General features: G+C 36.2%; 1 protein-coding gene across 1 annotated transcript in view; it reads right to left on the reverse strand.

The window, feature by feature from the left end:
* Positions 1-1,029: 1,029 nt before the first annotated feature.
* The window catches only part of LOC126810538 (atrial natriuretic peptide-converting enzyme), a 63,167-nt gene continuing 36,875 nt past the window's right edge, over positions 1,030-27,321 (reverse strand). Inside the window, exons 10-20 of the mRNA XM_050535664.2 lie at positions 24,386-24,640; positions 21,731-21,874; positions 14,212-14,319; positions 12,541-12,657; positions 12,215-12,356; positions 7,844-7,951; positions 7,349-7,398; positions 6,123-6,306; positions 5,525-5,790; positions 4,409-4,566; positions 1,030-3,846 (exon numbers count right to left, since the gene is read on the reverse strand). Of these exons, the coding sequence (XP_050391621.2) occupies positions 3,664-3,846; positions 4,409-4,566; positions 5,525-5,790; positions 6,123-6,306; positions 7,349-7,398; positions 7,844-7,951; positions 12,215-12,356; positions 12,541-12,657; positions 14,212-14,319; positions 21,731-21,874; positions 24,386-24,640 (1,715 nt within the window). The 3' untranslated portion in view covers positions 1,030-3,663. The remainder of the gene's footprint in view (positions 3,847-4,408; positions 4,567-5,524; positions 5,791-6,122; positions 6,307-7,348; positions 7,399-7,843; positions 7,952-12,214; positions 12,357-12,540; positions 12,658-14,211; positions 14,320-21,730; positions 21,875-24,385; positions 24,641-27,321) is intronic.

Below are 27,321 nucleotides of genomic sequence, written 5' to 3' on the forward strand. Positions count from 1 at the left end.
GTATGCTATGAGTACATGGCGTTTTCAAACGGAAGGCACGTTTTTTTCCCCGTTTTACATCCTCTTTGCATCCGTAAGTGCAGTGGGACCGGGCCTTAAGAGTAGGCCCACTCCCCATAGAACACTGCATGGCGTATGTCCGCCTTCATTAGCCCAGCCGGAACAGACAAGTAGGACGTTAAACTCCATTTCCTTTTTAACTTCATTATAGTTGTGAATGTTATATTTCCAATTCACATATTGTATACATCATATTATATTTATTATCAGTCCAAATGTATGAAAGTCTGTTTAAATTATGGTAATTATGTCGTATTTTACGTGTGTTGTCATTTCGTATATACTTATTAGTAAGTAAATTTGTAATTTCCTTCTGGTTTGGCACTTATGCGATACCAACCCTTCAATACAATGTACTTTGGATGATTAAAACACTGTTTGGGGGGGGGGGGGGGTACAGTTTTATCAGGGGGTTTGATGGCCGATTGGTTAGCAAGTGCGCACTGTATCATAAGGTCTGTCATTGAATCAACTGGCGTGGTTTCGATTCCCCGGTTGTACCTTTCAGATGGTAGACGGATTGAATGACCGAATGGGTAGCGCATGTAAGTGACAGGGAGTCGGGTCGCCTGTCCAACCTCGAGGGTTTTCTCCGGGTCTTCCGGTTTCCTCCCACTGCTAAAGTCCCTTACACGCAAGCGAATTATTAAAATAAACATGAACCATATGTTAGTCCCGAAATGACCTAGTTTGTGTCGAGTGGACGTTAAACCCCATCTCCATCTCTCTCTCTCTCCCTATCTCTCCCTCTCTCTCTCTCACACACACACACACAGTTTTATCAAGTAAATTTAAGATTTAGAATATCGACAGTTGCCACAATGTTAATAATATTAATAAAGGTAATCGATGAGTGTGCAATGATCGAAGTTTTAGCCTGTAAAAGATAAGTGTAATAAACTATAAAATTTTGGTTCACCATTTATTCATAATATAAGTAAACAATATACCACAAAAAGATTATACTAGTAGACATTAATCAAAGTTAGAATAAAAGAGATCTGTTATAGGCTAGACGTATACCATGTCTACTTTTAATGTTGTAAAATTATATTAATAAAGTCCCTAACTAAAACTTTAAAATAATCAAAAATAAAAATTTCCCACATAATAATATTATTAGTTAATATAATTAATAATCACAATATGGATATAGGTATAATAATATAATATATTAACAATATTGAAATGTACAAGTAAAGCGAATTTAACAGAAATAACATTCACTTTACTTACACCCTTAATTAACAAATGGCAGTAATAAACATCTATATAATATATCGGTTTCAAAATATGTACATCACACTGGTATTCAACAACTTCTTCATGAAGCACATACAATTTGAACTTGGGTCATGAAGCTATTCTATAGACGACGTCAATTATTTAATGGGTACAAATAGAAATATTATTCGAAAAAAAGATATATTCAGTTTTTTTCTTACGTATATATAGGAGAAATGTATTGTTATTATTCACATTATGACTGCTTTAAATTTGGAATATCGGACGTGGAAAGGATTACTTACTATCTGCCCTTGGTTCATCATTTATAGGATTTCCTTTCTTAGCTTTTACCCTGTTTTATAAGGGCTGAGCGTTCAGTAAATCTGTTCCAAACCGAATCGTCTAGATGCTAGTAATCTACAATTAACTTGTCAATCAAGGCGGCAGCTCAATTTTTATGCTCTCATGAAATTGCTTTCGAATATAATCTGCTTCCGCCACGCTGCAGACCCAGGACATTTGCCCGATTGCTGTGTCCGACAGGAATGAATATATTCTATGACCGTTCCGAATACAGAATGCTGCCCCTGTCCACATAGTTATTCTATTATATTACATCTTATACTTACAGTCTATTACTAATACACGTATTTAAATACCATAAAATCCATACGAAAATTACAACTATATATACTAACATATATTTTCAATGACCTATAGTAATTCAAATGGAAATACACGGGACACAAATCTATGGAATACAATTACCGTTTAATCATTAATGGGCGATATTTCGATTAGGATTCTCTAGTTTTGACACCTGGGCCCAGTTTCTCGAAATCTTAAATAAAGATAAAATCCAAATTTCAGTAGATATTTCAGTTTTGATTGGTTAAGCGCACTAAAATCAATCTAATTTTATCCAATGAAATTACTAAAATTTGGATTTTTATCTTAGTTAAAATTTCGTGAAACAGGCCTCTGATTATTATCCATTCTTTACACAGTGATCCATCTACTTCGAGAATAGACCTCTGCCCTGAATGGCCGCCATACCCAAAAAATAGTATACTATTTTGTAATGCGGTTCTACCCCGTTTCACGTCTGTCATACACACAAAGAACAAATAAAACTCTTTAATTTTATTGAATGGATGCGGAATAAATACTTCTCAAAGTTCTCGACGTGTTTTCGACTAAAATTGTCGATTTAGGACTTAAAATATCGACTTAGTGTCTGCTCGAGGCTACCTGTAGACAAGCAGCCTAGTCGAAAGGTGGCTCCATAATATACAGTAATTGTTTTCTGTAGAATTGCGCCCTGTCTGTATACCAACAACATTAACACAACTATAGAAATCACAATAAACATACGTACGTTAAACAAATATTATAAACCAATTAGGAATATAGTCAATAAGACATACAAAATTACAAACAAATAAGTCAAATTATGTACAATTATTAAGAAATCTGTATTGAGACTAAAGATTTCAGTCAGATGTCATATGCCATTACTATATGACAGCACTATAGCGGCAATATCTTACAATTAATCCACATTTAATTCCAACGAATAAAACAAGAGGTACCCCCCCCCCCCCTCCCCACACACACACCCTTTGAAGAGTATGCTATGGTATTTTATTTCTAAACAATTTCACGAGATTAGGCAAATTTTAAAGTGGATATACACTTTACTTAGCATAGTCCTTTAAAAAAAAAACTGAGGGAGACATCATTTAGGAAATAAGTGGTTTAAGTACTAGCCTCAAATTAGCGGTAGTACAAAAAGCAGGTTGTCTTTACAAGAATTTATGCTGGCTGTATAAATTATCTAATATTTAATATTCGGTTTATCAATTTAGGTTGAAATAAGTAAAAATTGTATACCAATAATAACAGATGCCACAAGCAGTTCCTGGCTACAGCTACATATAAATCGGTAGGCTTCACGGTCGTCATATCCCACAAAATAACTTCACTGGGTAGTTTTGGGGGGTCAGATCTTTATAGTGAAATAAGTACAAAATAAGCCTTTAATAAATTGAAAACAGTTCAGAGAATGCTGATCAGAGTTCTACATACAGTGTGGAAGAACCCGAATTTAGTATAGCATTCTAATAATTAAAACATCGAAATCAATACTTGTAGATTGTAATCTTCAGGTCATTTAGGAGAAAATATAATGGCAATCATCGTCACCTGTCTCTGGTATAACTCACGAGATTTATATTAGTTGTGCTGTATACAGTAACAAACACAAATTGTCCTCTTTTAATTTATCATTGATAGTTTACGAGGATGCTGGAACCTTCATACGATTCCATTATGTACACTTGTTATTTTAATTCCGCCCCTTTTGTATTATTATTTCTAATGCGGATCATCATAATGATGAATAGTTTCTCGGATCCAGTCTATGTAATGTGGTAGTACGGTATAAATTCCAGGAACATGTGGAACGGCACAACCGACACCCCATGATACAATTCCCATTTGTACCCATACATCGGTTGTATTTTCTTTCCGACAAACAAACGGTCCTCCACTATCTCCCTAAAAGATTGAAAAGCAAAAGAAATGCCGATCATTAGTATTTGTATCAATTAATATTTAAATTAGTAAAATTAATAATAAACTACATGTTGTCCTTTGGCACACTTTACCTTTACCTTCGGTAAAACTTATCTCTGTCGGTCGCCCCATAGTACCTAGATTTAAACCCTCCCATAAAGTCTGAAATCTAAACCCTCTTAGCTGCATTGTAATACATTCTGGGCATATTTTTTTAGTATAGTTAGCAGTGAGACAAATGGCAACATGCTGATAGAAATTGCCCCATAATTGCAGTGGGGGGAATATGGATGATTTAAAGTGAAAATTACTGGCGTTTTGGTACTATTTCAAGTATATGAGAAAGGGAAAGTAGAATATTTAGGTAGACACCACACTTGTAACACAACGCACAGGGCCTCACCCTCAACGCCTCTAAGGTAGACAACCCCCTCGGACACCCTCTGCCCTAGTGCTTCAGATTCTTTCAAAATGCCCTGTAAACATTTAACTGAAACAGTCATATCCTCGACACACTGAATAACGGTAGGAAGCAATAACTTACTGCACATGCGTCGTGATCAATAGTTCCTCCAGCACAGAACATATTTTCCGTCATCTCATAAGGTACTTTCTGTTCAGCATTTTTTACCGCATCTTTACAAGATTGCCAGTCAACTATGTCTAAATATAACTGTTGTGCAGCTCTCATATAACCATCAGCTGGAAAGACAAAATTTACTCAAATTGATTATTTAATATTTAATTAACAAATTAACAAAACAAGAAAGAGTTCCATCAAATGGTTTATGGTGGCACTGGCTTGTTTTGATCATATCCCGTTAATATCAATTGCATAGTATACTGGATGCTGGCATTTTTAAAATCCATTCTATATGTGTAAATACTGAACTAAATTAAGTTCAGATGCTTTAAAACCAGGACAACTTCTTTGTTTTTATATTTTTATCTGGTACAGTCTTGAAATGTCTTTCAGCATGGTCTTGTTTGGGCTGTATTACTGTAAAGGTTGTTTTGTATTTACTTTGTTGCACAGTCTAAGTGCATTATATATTTGATCTGTAATCAGTGGTCTAAGCCCTTTTGTTTCTAAGGATAACCAAAATGGAAACTGGTAAATATTTAATTCGATCCTGGTGTTGGCCGAGGAGGTTCATCGGGCTTTGAACGTAAAAGAACCCATGGCAGTCAAGGCAGTTGGAATTCGATATAAGAGAAGGTCGTAACGCCGCTACCCGGGCAAAATTTCTCTCATAGCACACTGAATGGTGAATGCTCGTCTTCATTAGCCCAGTTGGAGCAGAACAGTAGGATGTTAAACCCCATTTCATTTTGTATTACTCCTAAGCAAATAATTTTGTCATTTCATGTACACCAGTGGTCCTGAAACCCTTGTTTTCGTTCAGAGATTATTAGGAACAGATTTTTAGACCAAGAACCGGGCCCCAACTGATACACATCTTGTTCTTGTGGGCGACGCAATTCATGTACAATCAACATGAAACTTGGTCGGAACAGGGCAACAGGGCGTTAAACTCCATTTCATTTTATTTCGTAAATTAGAGGGAGATAACACATTTTATAATGTATGTATGATTTGTCCACATCTCTCTTTGGCATTGACGTTCTATTAGGGTAAATATTCAATAGGCCTACTAACCTTCTTGATACGGTTTACCCCAGCCAGCAGCAACACACTTTTTACCCACAACCGGCTGTTCATTTTGTTTTGGTAAACAGACAGGCCTAACGTAGTCTGTGAAGATTAGTGGCTCGCTTAACTGGATCAAAGCAATATCGTTATCAACTATTTGAAATTCTGGATGGCGAACTAGTCTCTTGGCATGACGTACTTGTCTGTGTCTACTATATGTATTCCGCCGGGTGGCTCCTGCTTTGATTGTCCATGCTTTTACGATGTTTACCCTAAAAACACAGTTCCATTTTAACAAAAAAATACAATTTATATGACATGATATTATTCATAAACAATTGATGATTGCAAATTTACTGATTATTCGTCTGAAACTGATATTTCCATAATGGACAACAAAAGAACATAGTGCTTCAGTAGTTCACAATATTGCATTCATAATTATCGCAGTATTAGCGGCGTTGTTTTTAAATAGACCGTAAAAACTCTATATAAAGTCTAGACCATCATGGCGTCAAGGATATAAAATAGCATCTAAAATAACAACCTTTCTAAATATCCTAAAATTATTTGTCATATTTTGATAATATAAAATTCGTCTTACCCTCCGCCTACACAATGGGCAGCAGTTAGTAACCAGCGCTCATTTATAATACTGGCACCACAGAAGAATTTCTCAGCGGATCCACCATGTAAAGAAACTAACCATGGCCAGGAAGCAGGTAAAGCTTCGTCACCATTAACAATACGTAACAAACTAGTATGATGAGCGGGCCGAATTCCACACACTGTAATATAATGATATGACATGAAATGGGCTTTAAAGGAGCTAAATCGCTAACATTTGGGACCTAGAAATTGACAAAAGTGGGTTGCAACGCATATAATACTCTAATATGAATGTATATAAACTGATTTACATTCAATGGTTTCCGTTTTTACTCCAATTTCAAATCAGTCATGTTCGGCGAAATAAGCCAGCAGTCTCAAGCGCGTGCAAATTTCTAGCGTCTGGTTATTCCAGTCTACATACGCCGTTTGATTTGGTGCTATGTGTCTAGCCTCGTCCCTCGAGTCTCTTGATACAACTGGGGCTGAAGCGCATTATGGTACACGATTCGTGTACCAATGGTAAAATGTTTATTTTGTCTTAAATATTGGATATCAAAAGTCCATCTTTTTCCGGTAAGATCACAACATGAATGTTGATTTAATTTGACAAATAAATCGTGTTTTCAATGTTGAAGATTTTGGATGATATTGAGTTAGAGACTTAGCTAGTTTAACGTCCTACTGTTCTGCTTCGATTGGAATAATGAAGACGGGCACACGCCATTCGGTGTGTTATGAAGGAAATTTTGCCCAGTTAGTGGCGCTAAAGCCTACTCTTATATCGAATTCCAACTGCCAAGGGATCTTTTACGTTTTTATGTGCACGCCAATATATACACGGGACCTCGTTTTTTCATACCACCCGAACGACTAGACAACAGATAATGATATGTGTTGCAACAATGCTGGTTTCACAGAGCGGCAAATGTGGATTTACAAATGCAATTAGCCATTAATTCGCAAGGATCACAAGGAAATCGCCAGGCATTCGTAGGCATGCGTAGACATTCATGGTCGTTCATGGAGTATTGCGAAAATTTGGAACATTCTCCTGAAAGTCGCCAGGAAAGCATATTTTTATTGCAACTGTTTCGTAAGGAATCATAAGCCATTATTATTGATGACAAAGTATTTGTAGTGATCTTAAAATAGCTTCAAGGATTTGCCAGCATTCAGGAACAACAAATGACAGATAAACATAATACGTAACATAATTACCTGGATCTTCACAAATTATTTTCACTACTAATTTCTCTAAGCACTGTTTTCTGGAAAACAAAGACACAAAATTACTTCCATTATTCTGATTGCATGCACAATCTTAAGATCCTTTTCAGTCTAGATAAGATTTTCTTTTTGTTTAATATTAAAATGTATGGAGCTTGTCATAATCTTAGTTTGATGGCGCCAAAATATTAATTCAGTTGACACGTTTAAGAATTAATGCTTATTAGTATAAATTTTAAAACAAGGTATAATCCCACAGGTGTGCTTGAGACTATTTCTAAAACAAAAGGGTTTTTTTTATTCTTTTAATATAAAAATGCATACAGGTGATCATTATTGCGAAGGTTTGTCCCACTAAAATAGTACTTCAATTGACACGATGAGATTTAATGCTTATTAATGCACATTTTAAAACAAAAAGTTATCATCCCACAGGTGTCCCCGAGGTTATTTTTAAAACGACAGGTAATACACAATATATCTTACTTTGTGAGGTAGCTTTGAATAAGGGTAGGATCTGTACCCGGAGCTTGGTCAGTGAGTACCATAGTTGGCTTACCACTTCCAGCCGATAATAATGTACTTGAAACATGGCTACAAATATAGATGATTCACATTATTATATGTCATTGCAATTTCTAAAATAAATTCAGTCTTACTATATATATATATCACGGTTTTGATGGGGAAAAGCTTTCGTGCGAGAATGACATCATTTTGAATCGTGTTTTGGTTTGATTCGGATTAACAGCAGCTACTCTAGCAGAAGCAATCCTTTCATTACCAAGCATTCCTAGAAAAAAAGAGCTAAATTTTGGATGTTTGGGTTTAGCCCGGTTCACTGATTTTTAATTGCCAGAATGCTAATCTAAACAACATGTCCAACTTGAGTGGGAGTCACGGTGGCTAGGTGGTTAAGACGCTGGCTCTAAAATAAAAAGCTATTTTTATATAAAGCATATTTATTATTAATAATAATAATAATAATAATTTATTTATTAAAGTGTCACAAATCATTTTATACAGCTAAAACATAATATTATGTTTAAAAAACAAACAGATAAAATTAAAATGATTTCCGGCCATAATTGACCTACGAGACACGACTACATAAAACATATTTAATTCTTTTAGTTCAATAAAATATACTTTTCACTTAAAAACTCAAACTTCGACGCATATTATATTGTAACATTTTGTTTATTTGGATTATACAAAAGTTTTCAGAGACTGCCTTCGGTTCATCATCTTAACCAAGTAATTTCCCAGGCTTTGTTGAATCGAGTCACAATTCATTATAAACTTGAATCTTTGATCAAGATTCATTTCATTGAATGTATGATCTAATTTATTGATTTCCGATATTAGATCATATCTAATGTCGCTATATGTCGGGCAAACTAAAAGATGAGGTTGACAGATAATAGCTTAACACTATTATATACAAATTACTCAATATGACACTTGAAGGATTTAAGTTAGAAAAGATTGTTTTTAACCAATCAACGGATAAACCTCTAGTTTACCAATGGTGAACTGAAAACTAATTATACACATCCACTAACCAAATTAATAGAAAATAAGTGGGCTGGAAATTTCCAGCCTTTAAATTCGCGGACAAATCTTCTGCGATATCACTTCTGTGGAAGTAGACGTTAAAGCACCAGGGGCCTCTTTGATGAAATTTTAACTAAGATAAAATCCAAATTTTACTAATTTGATTGGATAATAGTAGATTGATTTTAGTGCTTAGCCAATCAAAATTGAAGTATCTACTAAAATTTGGATTTTATCTGTAGTTAAGATTTCGAGAAACAAGGTCCAGATAGTAGTAGTAGTCTAATCGTCGGCTGTAGTATATCACCCTTGGTGGAAGCAGACGTAAAACCTCAGAAACGAACGAACGTCTAATCGTCGTTTGGTCTAGGATATCACCTTGGGTGGAAGAGGAGGTAAAACTCCAGGAACAAACGACGAACGAACATCTAATCGTCACTTGAACTAATAACTGCAATATTGGAACTCTGTTTTGATTTAAAGGTAAGTCTCTTTATTTATTGTATGTAAAATGTTTTAAGTTTATTTCGGGGGCCATGATGGCTCAGTGAGGTAAACAATGGCTCGCTAACCTGGATTTTCCATGTTCGATCCCTGCGTTGAGGGAGAAAGTTCATTGGGATTTTTGGAAGTGGTTCCTCCTTGTCAGTGGCGCAGGAACGAGGGCCCCCCAAGGGATAACGTATAGTCGTTCGGATTGGGTGAAAAACCTGTGTACACATTGGAGCGCAAGTAAAAGATCCCATGGCAGTTGGAATTCGATATAGGAGTAGGTTGTAGAGCCGGTGTCCGGGCAAATTTTAGCTCAAAGCACACTGTATGGCGTATGCCCGTCTTTATTTGCCCAGTCGGAGCAGAACTATGGAATGTTAACCCCCGCCCCCCTCCCCCAATTTCATTTTTTTTTTAAAGTTTATTTTTATGTTTTTATATTGTATAAATTGTGTAAGTGTAAGAATAAGATTTGATATTGATTCGATACGTTATTATAGCATCGGTGATATGATTTAATAGAAGGTATATTTCTACTTTATACCAGCTATTTAATAAAATAACTTTTTTTTAACTTGATTGATTTATATCACAATTCTACTAAGCCAATGGGTATGATTTTAAAATATCTAGTAAATACCTGTTTAGTAAAATACATGCGATTTAAAATACTCGTCGATTTATGTCAAATATCAAATTATGAAATGAGAGAGAGAGAGGGAGATGGGGAGAAATGGGGTTTAACGTCCACTCGACACAGACTAGGTCATTTCGGGACTAACATATGGTTTTTAATTTTATTTAAATAATTCGCTTGCAAGTAGGGGTCTTTAGCAGTCGGAGAAAACCGGAGGACCCGGAGAAAACCCACGAAGCTGGGCAGGAAACCCTACTCAAATTATGAAATGAAATGGGGTTCAACGTCCGGGACCTCTAGTCTAGCGAGCCACGGTCTTACTCACTTAACCCCCGTCACCATGAGCATTACTGACAACCATCTGGATAATTTAGCTCATTAACGTCCAAAAGACTTTATGCTATTAGAAAATTGTTGATTTTGAATACATTGTCTTAATGATTAGAAAGTTTATTTATAGCATGAGATGGTGCCATCTGTACTAAGGAAAATGCACGATAACGACAGACTGGCGGGGGCATTATTATACATGTACAACCATAAAAGCGTGTGGAAATATCTTTGAAAACATTTATTGCGGTCTAGAGTGATTGACTTCACATTAAAACTACGACAGACAAAATTCTTAAAGCACGCTGTCTTTTAAAAAATGATATGAAATGGGGTTTAATGAATGAAGCCATTTCTATAGTATCGCACTGCAATCAGCACTTATTATGTTCATGCAAGATTACTGGAAGTTGGTAGGCTGCATTAGCGAGACAAAGCGACAAAAGGAGCAGTACGAATTCCCGAGGAACAAGCCCACCTTGAAAAAGTGCAGTATCGACACTTGTGTGAGCAATCCCATCGTCATTAAGTGCCATCAAGTAGTGAGAGAAATTATATCCTCATGAATACAGTAACGACTGCTGTATATCATCAACATCATCATCAGTAACGTAGTAAAGCTACATGCAAAAGAAACAAGAATAGAAGAAATATTTATTGTCAATAAACTATAACACATAATTATGGAAGAACAATTACTGATTTATTTTGCCGACGTTTCGAAGAGTATTCTCTCAACGTTTTCAAACTAATCATGTTGTTTTCATGACTTTGATCTTGTTGTTGTCATGCATGGTTTCTGATTTGTTGTTATTGCTCAGGGGCGGATCTAGGAATTTTGAAAAGGGGGGGGGGCGCCGCAAAATGAGGGCACTGACCGCGGAGACGGGGCACGCCGCTGAGAGGGGATTTTTTTATCTTTTATTTAGGAGGGGGGGGGGGGCCCAAGAAAATTATCCGTCATTTCCTTGCATCTGTAGCCATTCCAAGAGCTTTTTGGCTGATATTTTCGTCTAAGTAAACGTTCGGAAATCGCTGAAAAAGAGCCTTAAAATCGAGGAAAAAAGCCAGTTGAACATGCGACTCGAAAATTGTCAAGGCGAGCGAGGCATTATGATGGGAAAAAAGACGAATCTATTCCCTAGCCACTTCACTATTTAAGCCTTGTAACTTGTACGTAACTTTTACGTAAAATACAACTAACCAACAACTACTTTGTACTGTCCACACATGAAACAAAGCTACATCAAGTTGCACTCATGCGCGTCGGTGATGGGCATGAGTGTATACGCCGCCGATTCCACAAGATGTCTGTCATAGTCACTCTATAGGATTAGGGCACCGTCAGCTAAACAAGAAGAATTCGTTTGCAAGTGGAAGCATTAATTAGACCAGGGTGTGTTTGAATCGATGGTTTGAGTCATTTGGGATCCCTGCAACGGGTTGGGAACGGACATATTTGGGTCTGAGAAAGGGCACTTTCAGCAGTAAAAAAGGGCACTGTCGAAAATTAGGGGGGCGCGCGTCCCTCGCGCCCCCTAAATCCGCCTCTGTTGCCTGTCTATATATAATTGCCCTACACATTTGTTACTGTACTTGCTTGAAAACGTTGAGAGGATACTCTTCGAAACGTCGCCAAAATAAATCAGTAATTGTTCTTCCATAAGTATGTGTTATAGTTTATTGCTCTATCCAGTTACTAAATGCCTCTAAAAGAAAAATATTTATTGTCCAGTAAGTAGTATAGGGCTATATCTACATCCCATACGGAATGGAAGAAAATAGCGATACACATAATCTATGGCTTTTATTTTTAAATGGAAGGGATGACAATAACTTACTTGTATCCCAATTGTTTACAGACAAGTTGACTGTGTGTTCTGTTCCAGCCATCAGCACATACCTCTTCCCACGAATCATTGGACTGACTGCTTATATTTAAAACTTCTAATCTATAATGATTCTCATCGACTCTGAGCTTAGCTGAAAATATCAGAAATATTCAAATAGACACATCAGCCAAATAAATCAACCAAAAAGAACGAAGAAGATGGAAGCAATTATGATTGGTGGCGCCTGGTGGATATATGGCTTAACAGGGCGGCTCTGGAGATGCTTCTTTGTTTTTAGCTTTCAGATCAATGCAAATAAAAAATTCTGCACTCACCACATTCTGATTCATCGACTCCTTCATAACAATCAATGATACCGTCACATACAGATGTTGTTGGTATACACTGGGTGGAAGCTGGTGAACAACTAAATTCATTTGGTGCACATGTTGCTAAAATATAAAAGAAGCATTTAGTCGATTTCTGTCAGATTAAAGATGTGAACTGTTGGTTTTTATTATCAGGCGTAGAAAATGCATGTTTAACCCTACAGCAATTAATTCCAGACTTTATAATATGGTGCCAGATTTCTGTTTTTCTAATTTAAAGGCACAGGAAGTCAGTCTGTAAAATTGTGTAAATAAGCCTTTATAAAGCATTATTATGAAGCATGACTGGCTTGTGTTTAAAATGTAGCAGAATTATTATTACTTTCTTTGTCCAAGATTCATAAAGATGATCGATTCAAATAATTTTTGTGTCAAAATGGTTTTTAATAAAAGTAATTTTGATGTGTAGTCTGAAACTCTATATTTAAACTTTATTCTAGCATGTTGAGACTTCATTACAACATATTGATCACGGATGTGATGAAAGTAATAACTCGGAAGTTTCTCTTAGCATCGTAACTTTCATTAATTTGGGGGCCAATTTTGGAAGTAATAAAGCATTTTTGAAAGCTGAAATATCACAACATGTTTCCTGCAATAATTGATAATGTCCAATTAGTATTATGAAACTTGTCCTATAATAGATATTTTATAATGTTAAGATGACATTAAGATTAAAGCTTGCCAGTTTTAACCTAAAATAAAATCTAAACAAAATATATCGTCTTTTTAATACCAAAGGTAAAGTTAATGCTTGCCTAAAATAGAACATAATAAATCATTGATAGGATAAATCCATGACGGCATTACGATTTACGAGTATACAGAGCATTACGAAATATCCCAAAACTCATTCTCCGATCTTCATGCATAGAACATGGCATTTGTGTTTGCTTTAACTTTCCAGGAACTAAAAAAAGAAGCTTTAGAAAAAAACATATCGATTGTGGTGTATTTAAGTATACATGTATACAGATATATCGGACGTGTTTAGATTAGATTATGTGCCAACTATGAGACAATGTCAAGCCTTCCGTAAGGCATAAACGATTTATCTTTCAATGTCGGAGTTATACGAATTATTTAGCGTAGATCTGGGATTTCTGATTATTTTAGGCGAGTCTAAGAATGTTTTTATCTTGATATATTTCAAATTAATTACATTTATTTTTTGGATGGTAGTGATGATGTCATACAGATCCAGGAATACGATCATTCATCGACACAGGGCCCCTTATTAGCTACACTATTGACGGCCAATTGCCAAGTATAAAAACTAGGCAAACGGGAAAGGTTTGGTAACCGTTAGTTTTTAAGCTTTTTGAAGGCAGATATAATTTCTTAGTAATCAAATTACAGAAATTTCGCTGGTTCGTATCACGGCGTGGTACAAGAACCTTTGGAATAGCACGATAGATACCACGATCTTCGAAATAGGTGCGAATTTAATACGAAATGACGACATGCAACATAGCGCGTTGATTTTGGTAAAATCATGGCAACGATCATAATACGATTACATAAGTAAGCTTAGTTTCCAGCTTGGCACCCATAGTGTTGACAAAACGTATCCAATAATTGGTGAATAAGAAAAATAATAAATAACATATCACATACCACAGTGTTTTTCATCTTGATTGTCAGCACAATCTTGATAACCATCACAGACCCAATTTTGTGGGATGCATACAGTTGTATCACATTTTAATTCTCCGATTTTACAGTCTAAAATATAAATATAATACAATGTAAATAATTCAAATAAATAAACATCAAATTATATCGATATATAGTTCAGCATCAATGGAGATTGGCCCCCTTTTATTATATTCTATAATAGATATAACTAACCTTTTTTTTTTAAAGTCTGGGGATTCCTATTGAAGACGTCACTAACATCAAATTATATCGATATATAGTTCAGCATCAATGGAGATTGGCCACCTTTTTTATATTCTAATAATAGATATAACTAACTTTTTTTTTTAAAAAGTCTGGGGATTCCTATTGATGACGTCACTAACGCATTCTATTAAGCGCTTGAACCGGGGCACCAAAATCTTTTTCTAAAAATCTATTGTCTGTTAAATTATAGAAACAGACCGTTTCCTTTAAACCATTGTTAAAGGAGCTAAACTCAATATTTTCGACTATCAAAGGTTCCTGCGAATACAACTATACTCCATTTAATGACATAATAAAATGCCAGCTTTTATTTGCCCCTGATCAAGCATGATGACGCCAAGTTAATTGACAACAGCTATTGATTTGAATGAATATAGATGTAAAACAATATATATCTGATTCACATTTATAAATATTCTCAGATTGTTATTGAATATTACAAAGGATTGACAGTGGATAACGTCTGCTCGGCGCCAACTGTTCATTCGGATGGATAAACACTTTGGGCATCTGATTTTAGTTTCTAAATGTTCATTTTGATATCGGCTCTGTGGTCTAGTGGACCGGATGTAAGCATTTGTTTCGGCCACCTTTATGATTTTAGTTCAATAATAAGAAAGGGACAGTCCAGGGACGGGTCCAGGAATTTTTACAGGAGGAGGCTTGCCAGGTACCTGTTAAGGAAATTTGACAGTTGACAATGCATGATGCCCTCATCTTCTTCAAATTACGTAGGCATATAATACACTGAGCTTTTTAACAGAGAAATCCAACACTCTGTTTGACGTCAATTTTTATTATGAATTAATAGGATCACATTCTAATTCAATATCATTGATGCAAAGCATTATTTGTGATACCACATATGTCTATATTTTTGTCTCGCACGTTGAATGCCCAGCCCACCCCACTATCTGATGATAAAGGATAAAGCACACGGCCGTGACACTTCTCTCATAAAAGTGTTGTTTTACAATTTTTTGTATGTGACTGAGCGGTCGCATTTGTGAATGCGGAATGCGACGCCACCCCCCCCCCCCCAACCCACCACGGGAACCCCAACAGGTTATTCCGGTCTGTATGTATACATATAATGGCATTATACCCTTACAATTTTAGCGTCACTAAGCAGGCTACTATGATGTAATTTAGACACGCCATTAATGTTTTATTACATTATATAAATTTGATCTATTAGTTCTATGACATTTAGTAATTGAACAGCAAATATACAGGACACAGATCTATGGAATACAGTAATTGTATTCTATAAACCCGTCCTTGAATGTAATGTTTACGTAAGTATTAAAGGGACTGAACCACCTGTTTCTATATTTTAACAAAATACAGATAATGATGACTCTTACAGGAAGGATTTTCTTTTTTTTTTAAAGTATAGGCGTCCTGTTCAAACACTTTCCGTCAGTTTTATTAAAACACAACTTATATGGAAAACAATCACTGAGTTTATTTCACACTACGTTTCAACAGGTTACAACTTACATGTTAAACAATAGCTGAGTTTATTTCACACTACGTTTCAACAAGTTCCTCTTGTCGTTTTTAAGTAAGTAATGCCAGTGTAATATGTGTGAGTTAGTTGTATTTTACGTCCGCTTCCACCGAGGTGATATCGCAGACAATAACATATTATATATACACAATGAGATTATTTGCAATGTGTAATAGCTAGAAATCAAATTCACAGGCACTTGAAGGGATTAAAATAAAACTTCTTACTACTGCTTGACTATATATTATAGTATATAAAAGGTATTTCAGACGCCATCTTTGTTTACACGTCTTCAAGACATTTCTTCTGCTATGACCTCACAATACTCACTAGTTCTAACACTTCCCGTCGTTTTAATTGCCAACGAGACCTTATTTGATCATTATTCAGCTTCTGATGTAATTAAATTGGTCATTTCACGGCGTTATTAATTACAAATCAAACTTGAAGCGCTATCACGTTCCGAAATGTAACTCGAACAGCCCGGAAATAAGTTGTGATTGTAGCAGTCTGTATCACCCAGTCCCTCATAAACCTATCCGTTACTCGAAATTTTCCTAGGAATTGGGTGATCCAGACTGCACCTAAGGCCTCGCTTCGTAGACTCGATCATTTACCGACCAAATTTCGAGATACGGATAGGTTACTCGATATTTTCCTAGGAATTGGGTAATCCAGACTGCACCTGCGGCCTCGTTTCGTAGACTCGATCATTTACCAACCAAATTTCGAGATACGGCAATTAAAACGACGGGAAGTGTTAGAACTAGTGAGTATTGTGAGGTGATAGCAGAAGAAATGTCTTGAAGACGTGTAAACAAAGATGGCGTCTGAAATACTTTTTATATACTATAATATATAGTCAAGCAGTAGTAAGAAGTTTTATTTTAATCCCTTCAAGTGCCTGTGATCAAATTATATACAACAAGGTAACAAAAACAATAACTAATCTGAAACCATCAAAGGAATAACAAAAAGAACAATAAATAACAATACAAAATGGACATCAAAGATACTGATTAAGGATTAATTAAGATATCATAACTCCTTGTCTCCATTAAGTTCAGGTTTAAATATCTTGATTTAGATGCCTTCTTGTAGTTTTCTGGATTTCTTGTTGAGAAGATGTTTATTTAGCACTTTGACCTCAGAATTTCGAGTCAATTTCGACCCAATAGTAAATGTTTGATACGTCGTGCTAATCCACACAGTATTTTAATTCACTGAACTATTTTTTAATGGATCTTAATGCAGCTTAATTTCCCCCATTTATATCTATTTCATATTGTCTTAAATATTTCCTTAATCACTTGTCTCCAGCATTTTTTTGTTTTACACTTTAAATTGATCTTATGAATTTTAATTAACGTCTACGGACTATTAGCGTTTTAGTTACCATGGTATATTGTTTGTATACGATAGATTAATGTCCTAGGCGATGAATGAGGATATGTAGACCCAAATGAGTGAGTCAGAAAGAACCAATAGTAACTATCAACAAGATTTCTGTCTTCACTTATTCATCCACGAGCATTCAAGAAACTACACAAGAATTACACTTGTACACTACCATATGGGGGGTTGGATGGCCGAATGGTTAGCACGCGCGCGCTGTATCATAAGGTCTGTCATTGAGTCAACTGGCGGGGTTTCGATTCCCCGGTTGTACGTGACAAGGAGTAGGGTCGCCTGTCCAACCTCGTGGGTTTTCTCCGGGTCCTCCGGTTTCCTCCCACTGCTAAAGACCCCTACGCGCAAGCGAATTATTGAAATAAAATTAAACCATATGTTAGTCCCGAAGTGACCTAGTTTGTGTCGAGTAGACGTTAAACCCAATCTCTCTCTCTCTCTCTCTCTCACTACCATATGGTATAACTTTATTTCAATAACTCGCATGCGCGCAAGGGACTTTAGCGGTGAGAGGGGACCCTCCTCCTTGTTACGCACGTGAGAGTGACAACGCCTCTTTAAAAATGTGAAGCCATTTTAAGACATTCTATTTCACAGGATACGATCTATATTGATCTATTCAATCAAAGAAGAACGAACAGAATTGTTTTCGCGAGTAGACCAAAACATGTTCAAATCACAGACGACAAATTGATTTCTAATGAAAAGTTGATTAAAGTGTTTTGAATAGAATTAATTCCCGAAACAGGTTTTACAAAACAAATTATTTTTCAACATTAGATTTACTACCTTCCCATTTCATATTCCCCAGAGTCTCATTTGGAGTGGTGTATAAAAAAAACTTAACGAACACGGCCCTCTATATTTATGCCCCATTTTCAAACGCTCACAGTTCTGCTCGCGCTCCTTTTAGTAAATACTTTGGGCAAACAGCCAGGAACACATGGTTTACGGGGTCGAAGTCTTTATATCTGTCAAGTTACACACATATTTAACATAGTTTTAAACGATTCTGTTTTAATCAGATATGTCAATTTGTCAACCGTGATACAAAACCATTTCAGTCAAAGTCACAATATGCTTTATACTAAAAATGTAGTGTAATATTATTGACCTTATAAATGCACTCGCTAACAAGTTAGATGGGTTTATGTATGCAAATCAAATTCCAAAACGTGACGAAATAGCCTGTTAACCTTGTCCGAAACAATCAGCTCCAAATATTGATCCGTTTGGAAACAATCGCTAAAACCGTTTAGGCCTACTGGGGTTACGTAACTATTTGAGGGGCCTGATATCAGAGGTTATAAACAAAAGAGCCGAACTATTTTTGTTTCATATTAACTGCCCTTGGACTAATGGAAATTTAACTATTATGTTCATATAATAACGTATCGATAACAGAAATGTAAAATGATCCATTATTAGATCAATACACAAGTCATATAGGTTATTACTATCAGAAAATATAAACTATATTCGTATAGAATGATTTGAAAAAACACAGTCCAAAAGTGGTATGTGCTAGTCATAATAAACAGCGACGCCTTTACTCAAACCGAAAATAATGCCAGACCCAACGATTTTGCCAATTACCTAAACACTAGAATTTCCTAAGCGCATGTGACGTCACAGAGATCAAACGTTTATTGAGTAATATCTTTACGCGCTCTATTTGATCAAGTAGTTGGTGATAATGTGTACCAGTTAACACCCGATTTATTTTTATTTCCTAAGCGCGTGTGACGTCACAGAGATCAAACGTTTATTGTGTAATACTCTATATCCTCACACGATCTATTTGACAAACTAGCTGGTAATAATGTGTACCAGTTAACGCCCAATTGATTTTTCTTTATCCCCGTGCGTAATCTTCTTCTTCTGTGGCTTTACGTCCGCTTCCACATAGAGTGATATCGCAGACCAGACAAATATTTCCTAGGATACTTGCAGGAAAAACCTGTCGGGAATGATACACTAATCTAGTATGGGGTGAAAATGGAAGTGGTGCGTAAAAAATTAAAAAGTAGTAGTTAAAGATACATTATGTAAGATTTAGATAAAGAGCTAGCCTATAATAGTTCGAAAATAGATAATTCAAAATGAATACATTGAAAATTTCATTCAAATTACTTTATTGCTAGCGAAGATATTAGCCCTTGGAGGGTTTGACAAGATGTGTGCGTTAATTGGAACCACGGTACCGGTTGTTCGAAGCTATGCCTCGCTTCTCCATTTTTAAATTAAATCAAAACAGGATTGAACCGTTTTAATCTACTTAATGTCCGATGGCATTGAGAGTTGATTATGATCTTGTCATGTTAATCAATGTCTAATTAATAGTTTATATAACATTTCAGGTCTAAAGAAAGACCTGTAATAGGCAGATTTAGATCTTGCACTTTTAAAGTAGAAGGTTTTATATTATAATATATATAGAATATATTATGGTCTTTGAATTTAAATGCCTTTTAAACCGATTTTCTTGATCAATCCTCCTTTGGAAATTTTGGGCTTTGTTCTCTGATGGAGCATCCGCAACCCTCGATGACATACATGTATACGGTTCGCTTTCATATAATATCCGATATTTACGTTCACAATTTAGAACATCTAAGGAAGAGAATGGTTCGTTAAGTTCACGGATTAATCATAAATTAATAAAACCCCGACAGCTCTGGGGTTTAAAGCGAAAGCTGTTAGTGTTTTCTGTAATCCCCATTACACGTCTGTATTAAAATACGAGTAATTTCACTCATAACTGAATATCAAACCAGAAGGGTTTTGAAAACGAACTCAGCGATTTGAATGTTCGTGGCATATTTATTCATTCCCTATTATACTCTTTAATCCACATTATGATAAGCTATAAGTAAATCGTATACATATTTATTCGGAAGCGATTTTATGCAGGGGATTTGTTGGGAATTTCAGTCAAATATGATCTACTCTGAACCGAGAATTTAGCGATTGAATTTTCGGCCTAGCCTCGGTCATCATTACTAAAGTCGGTACGATAAAAAAACATAGTCTCGATTATCAATTTCATGATTTAATCATGCATGAAAGTTGAGCAGCAAATCGGATCCTAATCCAGTAAATATCGCAGGCTAGCGATGACACAGAGAGTTGATTATGGTCTGGATGAGTTAATTAATGTCTAATTAATAATTTAGATAACATTTCAGGCCTAAAGAAAAACATGCAATAGGCAGATTTAGCCCTTGCATAATGTATGTTTAACTATTCATATTAAAGGTTTCTATATCTATATACATATCTGTATTAGTGCTCATTAACCTTTGTCAATAAGCGGATCAGCCAAAATCAATAGCAAGCTTGGATAGGAATAGCCGATCTTAATATTTATATGTGGAGTATTGAAGAGTCAATAGCTTTAATAATATGTTCTTGAAAGAATTTTTATAAAAACATATCTTAATACCGTAAGGTAGGAATCTACTCTGACTGTGATTGGGTGTCCACAAGATTACATATATTGATGTTTTATCGATGTTTGAATACAGAAGCGAGAACGTCTGCTTCATGGTATTAATTTACATTGATTGCTTTGGGGCAGACGACAAATAGCTTAAATATACACAAACTATATGGTTAAGAACAAATTATAGTTATTGTTGAACATGGCATTTCCTACATGACATTTTATCGCGGTCTAACCTCGAACACGGGTGCCAATTACACATTAAATCTAAGGAAAGATTATCCATACAGCTGTACAGTTGTGTCCATATCTTATAAACAATAGTCTCAATATGTATATGTATCTTTAATAAGTATTTATTCAGACCCACTGTGACATTAACCACTTCCACCTCTGCCGGACAATAATTTATTTTCATTTTACGGGGGCGCGGGGGTAACGTCCACTCAAGACTAACTACGTTATCTCTGGACTGGCTTATTTCAATTATTTGCTTGCGAGTATGGATCATTATGTTGGTGGGGGGGGGGGGTGTACACGGATAAAACCCACGAGGTTAAATAGCTGTTAACCCCGTGAACATATCAGGCATCTTTACCACAAATACGACCCCGCTTAAGTCACAACACACAATTTGTATCTAAGGGTCCAACTCAGCTTAAACGAAATTGAAATGCATTATTAAGGTGATGTTTCGTCACACTGCTCTCATAAAAAGAGTCCACCGGTCATAAATAGTCTCATTGGCGTGTATATAGTTTAGTGTTGATCATTGTGGTGTCAACATTGACACTTCAGTTCAGATAAACCAATAAAATTTATATTCTATGTCGTAAATCAAATAATTATGAGAATTAACATACCATCAATTTTGGGTGCTTCGTGAGCTTCCTTATAACCAATGCAAACGTTAGTATCCGGGGAATCTGGTAATAATGTACAGTTTAAGTCTTTAGGCCAGGCATGGTTAAATATTTCCATAAACAGTTCACATCTATCCCTGAAAGCTACAAAAAAGCACAGTGAAAGGGACATTAAGCAATCATTTAATGACAACGCAACATAGCGGAATACTTGGTGGGGAAAGCTAATAATCTGTCTAAAAACAAACGCAAAACACTAAACGCTACAAGAAAAAGTACCGCCATACCGAAAGGGAGAAATTATGTTCGTTTCAAATCAAAACAAATATACTTATCAGATTAATAAATCACTTAACGATGCATTATGTAAGAGCTAAATCTGCCTATTGCAGATTTTCATTTTGGCTTTAAATGTTATATAAATTATTATTTAGACATTTATTTACATGACAAGCCTATAATCAACTATACTATTCAAAAAAAGTAGGGGATATTTGATTTTGGGGGCATAATACTAAAATATGCAAATGACTACGAAAAAAGTCACTATAGAACCTAACAGAAGAAACATTTCCAGTTACATGTGACGCCCAAACGCACCAATAGCTACCGCATGGAATGCAGGTGATGCTTGGGATCATCATGGGGGTCCAACCCAAGATTTGCACGACTCTGACTTTGAATGTTACAGTCATTGTGGCATTGAATTCCAGGGTGGAAACATCAGTTTAATTGTTTTAGTGACCAGAAAACAAATTTTGATATGCGTCGGCTTACCCAAAATGAAAGGTTACGTGCCCTTGGCATGCTACAGATCGGCACAACACAGGCGGTTGTGGCGCGGACGATGAATGTTTCTCAGTCTGTCATAAGCAGGCTATGGTCCAGATACCGTGATACACAATCTGTACAGGACAGACCACGCTCAGGTCGACCAAGGGCGACAACTCAAGCCCAGGATCGATTTATCCGTACCTTGGCCTTGAGAAATCGTGTCATCACAGCAAATCAGATCAGCGCTCGTCTTCAAACAGACACTGGTGTGAGAGTGAGTGGCCAGACGATTCGGAATCGACTGCATAGGGGTCACCTTCGCGCCCGACGTCCTCGCGTGATCCCTTGTTTGAGAGATCATCACATTCAGGCAAGACGTCGTTGGTGTAGGGATCGTCAACACTGGGATAATCGACGCTGGAGCAATGTGATGTTTTCAGATGAGTCAAGGTTCACTGTTGATTTTTTGGACAGACGTAGGAGGGTGTGGCGTCGTCGAAACGAGCGCTTTCAAGACGTTAACGTCATCAGACATGATCGATTTGGGGGTGGTTCTGTTATGGTGTGGGGAGGCATCACTGTTGCTGGAAGAACGGCTTTACATGTTGTTGCAGGGTGTGTTACAGGCCAGTACTACCGGGACAACATCTTGGCAGTCCATGTTGTGCCGTTCGCACGACGTCATGGCCGCCGTTTCATCTTCCAGGATGACAACGCAAGATGTCACAGGGCCAGGATCGTTACAGGTTACCTCCAACAACATAACATCACCACATTACCTTGGCCAGCACTGAGTCCCGACCTCTCCCCCATCGAGCATGTCTGGGACATGCTTGGACAGAGGTTACGTCAACGTCAACAACGTCCTGCCAATGTCCAAGAACTTGCTGCTGCGTTGCAACAGGAATGGGACAATCTGGACCAAAATGACCTTAGACGTCTCATTAGGAGTATGCCACGTCGGATCAATGCTTGTTTGGCAAACAGAGGAGGATTTACCCGTTACTGACTTGGTTGTGATGCTGTGGTAACTTTGCTGTTTGACCCCGGGTATCATTTTACCCTTATAATGGTCAGTCTGTGCCTTACTTCGTCTAACGATCATTTGGAATAAATCGATGAATGTGAACTTCATTTCATTTTGTCATTTGTTTCTTCGTCAGTTTCATTAGGTGACTTTAATAACACTTAAAAATCAAATATCCCCTACTTCTTTTGAATAGTATATCTAGATCATCGGATGGTGGAGATGTAAACGGATTGAAATACGATCACCATTTAATAATTCAATTTAAAAATGGAGAAGCAAGGCTGGATCTCGATTAACAAGTAACGTTGCTACCATAATAAACAATCTAATCTATGCCACATCTTGTCAAAACTTTAAACAGTGATGACGTCGCTTAGGATAAAGCAATTTGAATGAAATTTTCAATATACAGCAAGGCCGGCCAGCTCTTTATCTAAATCTGGCATAATGCATCTTTTAAGTCAGTTATTAAATCTAAAGATTCGATGGACACAAGGAAGGGTGTGGTACCTTTATATTCTTTGTTGGGTGTATCTAGAATTTAGACATCCGCTCAATTTTTGTCAAGGTCGTTAAGGTGTAAATAAGTTTAGGGCATTTGATTGTTGGCGAGGTTGTAGATTAGGTTTAGGGTAAGCATTGGGGTTAGGGTTAGGGTTGGGATTAGCGCTAGCCCTGTTTACCTATGACGAAAAATTGAGGTGGCCTTATCATTTAGCACTAACAACTTTCGGCTGGCAACGGTTGACCCGAGAAAGGATGTAGTATCTCTATGCTTTATTGGGTCTACCCTTTGGCCCAACGGTTTGGATTAACTGATATAATCATACATTTATAATACTGTGGCTTACTTTGACATAAACTTCTACAGGGTGGAATATAATGATATGGCACCACCGGGTTTTTACTACACTTTGGTAAGAATGCTGAACAAGCAAACGTCATGGTATGTCTGTAACAGTGGGTCATAGTTTGAATTCCCTTCAGCAATTCTACTATAAGTGTGGTATCTGATTCCACTATATCACCAATCACATTTGGGAATGTAGTATATTTCCTTCCTTCTTGTTTACAAACATCAGACTTTATTTCAATACATTTTCCAGCTGTAATTATAAAAAAAAAAATATTTATCAATTAAATATTGTGTAAATATTTGGAAAAAATTTACTTTGTCATAAAATACCATATATATACATACTTGGAGATTAAATTGAATTATGCCAGGTTCCATTTTCTCAGACTGGGTGGCAGTCAACGCTTAGGGGTTTGAATTGTGACAGTCAACACCTAGGAGTTTGAAATCTGCCAGGTTACAATTTCTTAGAATGGGTGGCAGTCAAGGCCTAAGAGTTTGAATTCTGTCAGGTTACAATTTCTCAGAATGGATGGCAGTCAACGCCTAGGTGTTTGAATTCTGCCAGGTTACAATTTCTTAGAATAGGAGGCAGTCAGCGCCTAGGAGTTTGAATTCTGCCAGGTAACAATATCTCAGAATGGGAGGCAGTCAGCGCCTATAAGGAGTTTGAATTCTGTCAGGTTACAATATCTCAGAATGGGTGGCATTCAAGATCTAGGAGTTTGAAATCTGCCAGGTTACAAGTTCTCAGAATGGGTCGCAGTCAACGTTTAGGAGTTACGTATCAATATGAGAGTTTGTCTCATCATATGCTGGGCCAGGTATGTTTTTGTGAATATAACAGGTAGTCTTCCATTTTGTGTGTGAGAATCTATTTAATTGCATTAAAAATGAAATAGGGTCCTTAACTATTGAGATGAATGTTTTTAAGTATCTGAAGTGCTTATTTCGACGGATTTTGTTTAGTGTCAATAAATGCCACTGTTGTTAAATGAAACTGCATCGACTGATATTTATTTATTTACGTTATTTATTACAGTTCTGGGATCTCAATTATCCGTTGGTCACCATACTTCCTCCTCGTATTTCAGTCTGGGGCAATATTGGTTTTAACCAATCAATGTGACTTAATTCATACTTCACAGAACATTTAACCGGATAAAGCATCACGTTGATCTTTACGTAGTAATGTCAGTCTAATTAAAATGAGACCATATTCTCATTTCGTTTTAGTTTTTCTCTCGTTTATAATTACCCTACAGTGAGGTTTAAACAAGATTTGGAAACAGGCGACCTTGTTACGTACACGGGCCGATACAGTGTGGAATGGAAACCACGACACTTGACTCAATGACAGACCTTATGATCTAAAGCGCATACGTTAGATCATTCGGCCACTCAAGCCCGTAAAGATGCTAAGATACAGTTTATAGCAGCATACACAAACTGCGTCATTAAAGTTACAATTTCATATTTTTAAGTTATATTTTTAAAAAGTATTAAAATAAAGCCCTAAAATAGATGGTATCTATAAACAGTCCTACCTTGTTAAAGAATAATCCTATTAATCCTATAATTCACTATTGCCAGTTGAGAAATTGGCAAAAATATCATTTTCATCTTCAAATCCAAACGTTTGAAGATAGCTACTCCATGGTGGAGAATAGAAAACAAGGGAGGTAATTGGGAGGTAATTGTGTTATTATTTCCGGTGTAAATGAGTTTTAAGTGTGAGAATGACACCTATGATCGTATAATAGTGAGTTGACAACCTAGTGAGCAAAAGACATAGAAATAATTATGTTTTTACTTTCTTAGAAAATATGAAATTGTAACTTTAATCTTAGTTGTAGTTAGTGGGTAAGACGCTGGCTCGCTAGCCTGGAGGTCGGGTGTTCGATCCCTGCATTGGCCGAGAAAGTTCATCCAGATTTTCTGGCGTGGTCCCCCCTTGTCAATGATGCAGAGCTGTCTAGTCGTTCGGATGAGGCGAACACCCGAGGTCTCGTGTACATATTGGCGTGCACGTAAAAAATACCTTGACAGTTGGAATTCGATGTAAGAGTTCTCCGTAATGCCGCTGTCCGGGAAAAATTTCCCTCATAGCACACTGTATGGCGTATGCCCGTCTTCATTAGCCCATTTCAGAGCAGGGCGTTAAACCCCATTTCATTTTAGTTGCAGTTATATATCATGTTTATAACAGCATATACACACTGCGACTTTAACCCTAGTTAGAAGTTATATATAATGTTTATAAAAGCATGATACAAACTGAGACTTTTACCCTACTTACGTTATATATCATGTTTTTATCACCCAATAATACATTCTACAGTAGATATCGCTTGTGTGATATATTTCATAATCTCCTTAGGAGATATCGCTTTACATGAATTTGATTGGTCAGTTGAAAAGGAACTACTTTTTTTTATTTTCAAAGAACAGTTCATTTCTTATTAAAAGTAACTTTTTTTTATCAAAAATGAACTACTGTTATTCAATTGACCTTGATGGAAACACTGGGTCAATAGAAAGGACTTTGCAATGGTTAATGATTGCTGTCAAAAAATGATGTATCACTACGCCGTAATGTTCAGTAAAAGTGAAATCTACAGCAAAGAATTATATTTATCTATTTGTGCATGTAAGAAGGGATTGGGTGATAAATAAAATCTCCTACTCGTCTTTTTTGATATCAAAAAATATCAACACTCGTTGATAAAGTAAAAAAAAAACTCGTTTATCAACTTGTGTTGTTTTTTTTTTTGATATCAAAAAAGACTGGTAGGAGATTCTCTATTTAACTGAGACTTTAATCCTAGTTAGAGTTATATATCATGTTTATAGAAGCATATTTAAACGAGTTACTTGTCATTATTTAAACATGTTAGTGGTAGATCAGGTGTAAGGAAACTATAGAAACAC

The sequence above is a fragment of the Patella vulgata genome, chromosome 2, assembly GCF_932274485.2.
Source record: "Patella vulgata chromosome 2, xgPatVulg1.2, whole genome shotgun sequence".
NCBI lineage: Eukaryota > Metazoa > Mollusca > Gastropoda > Patellidae > Patella > Patella vulgata.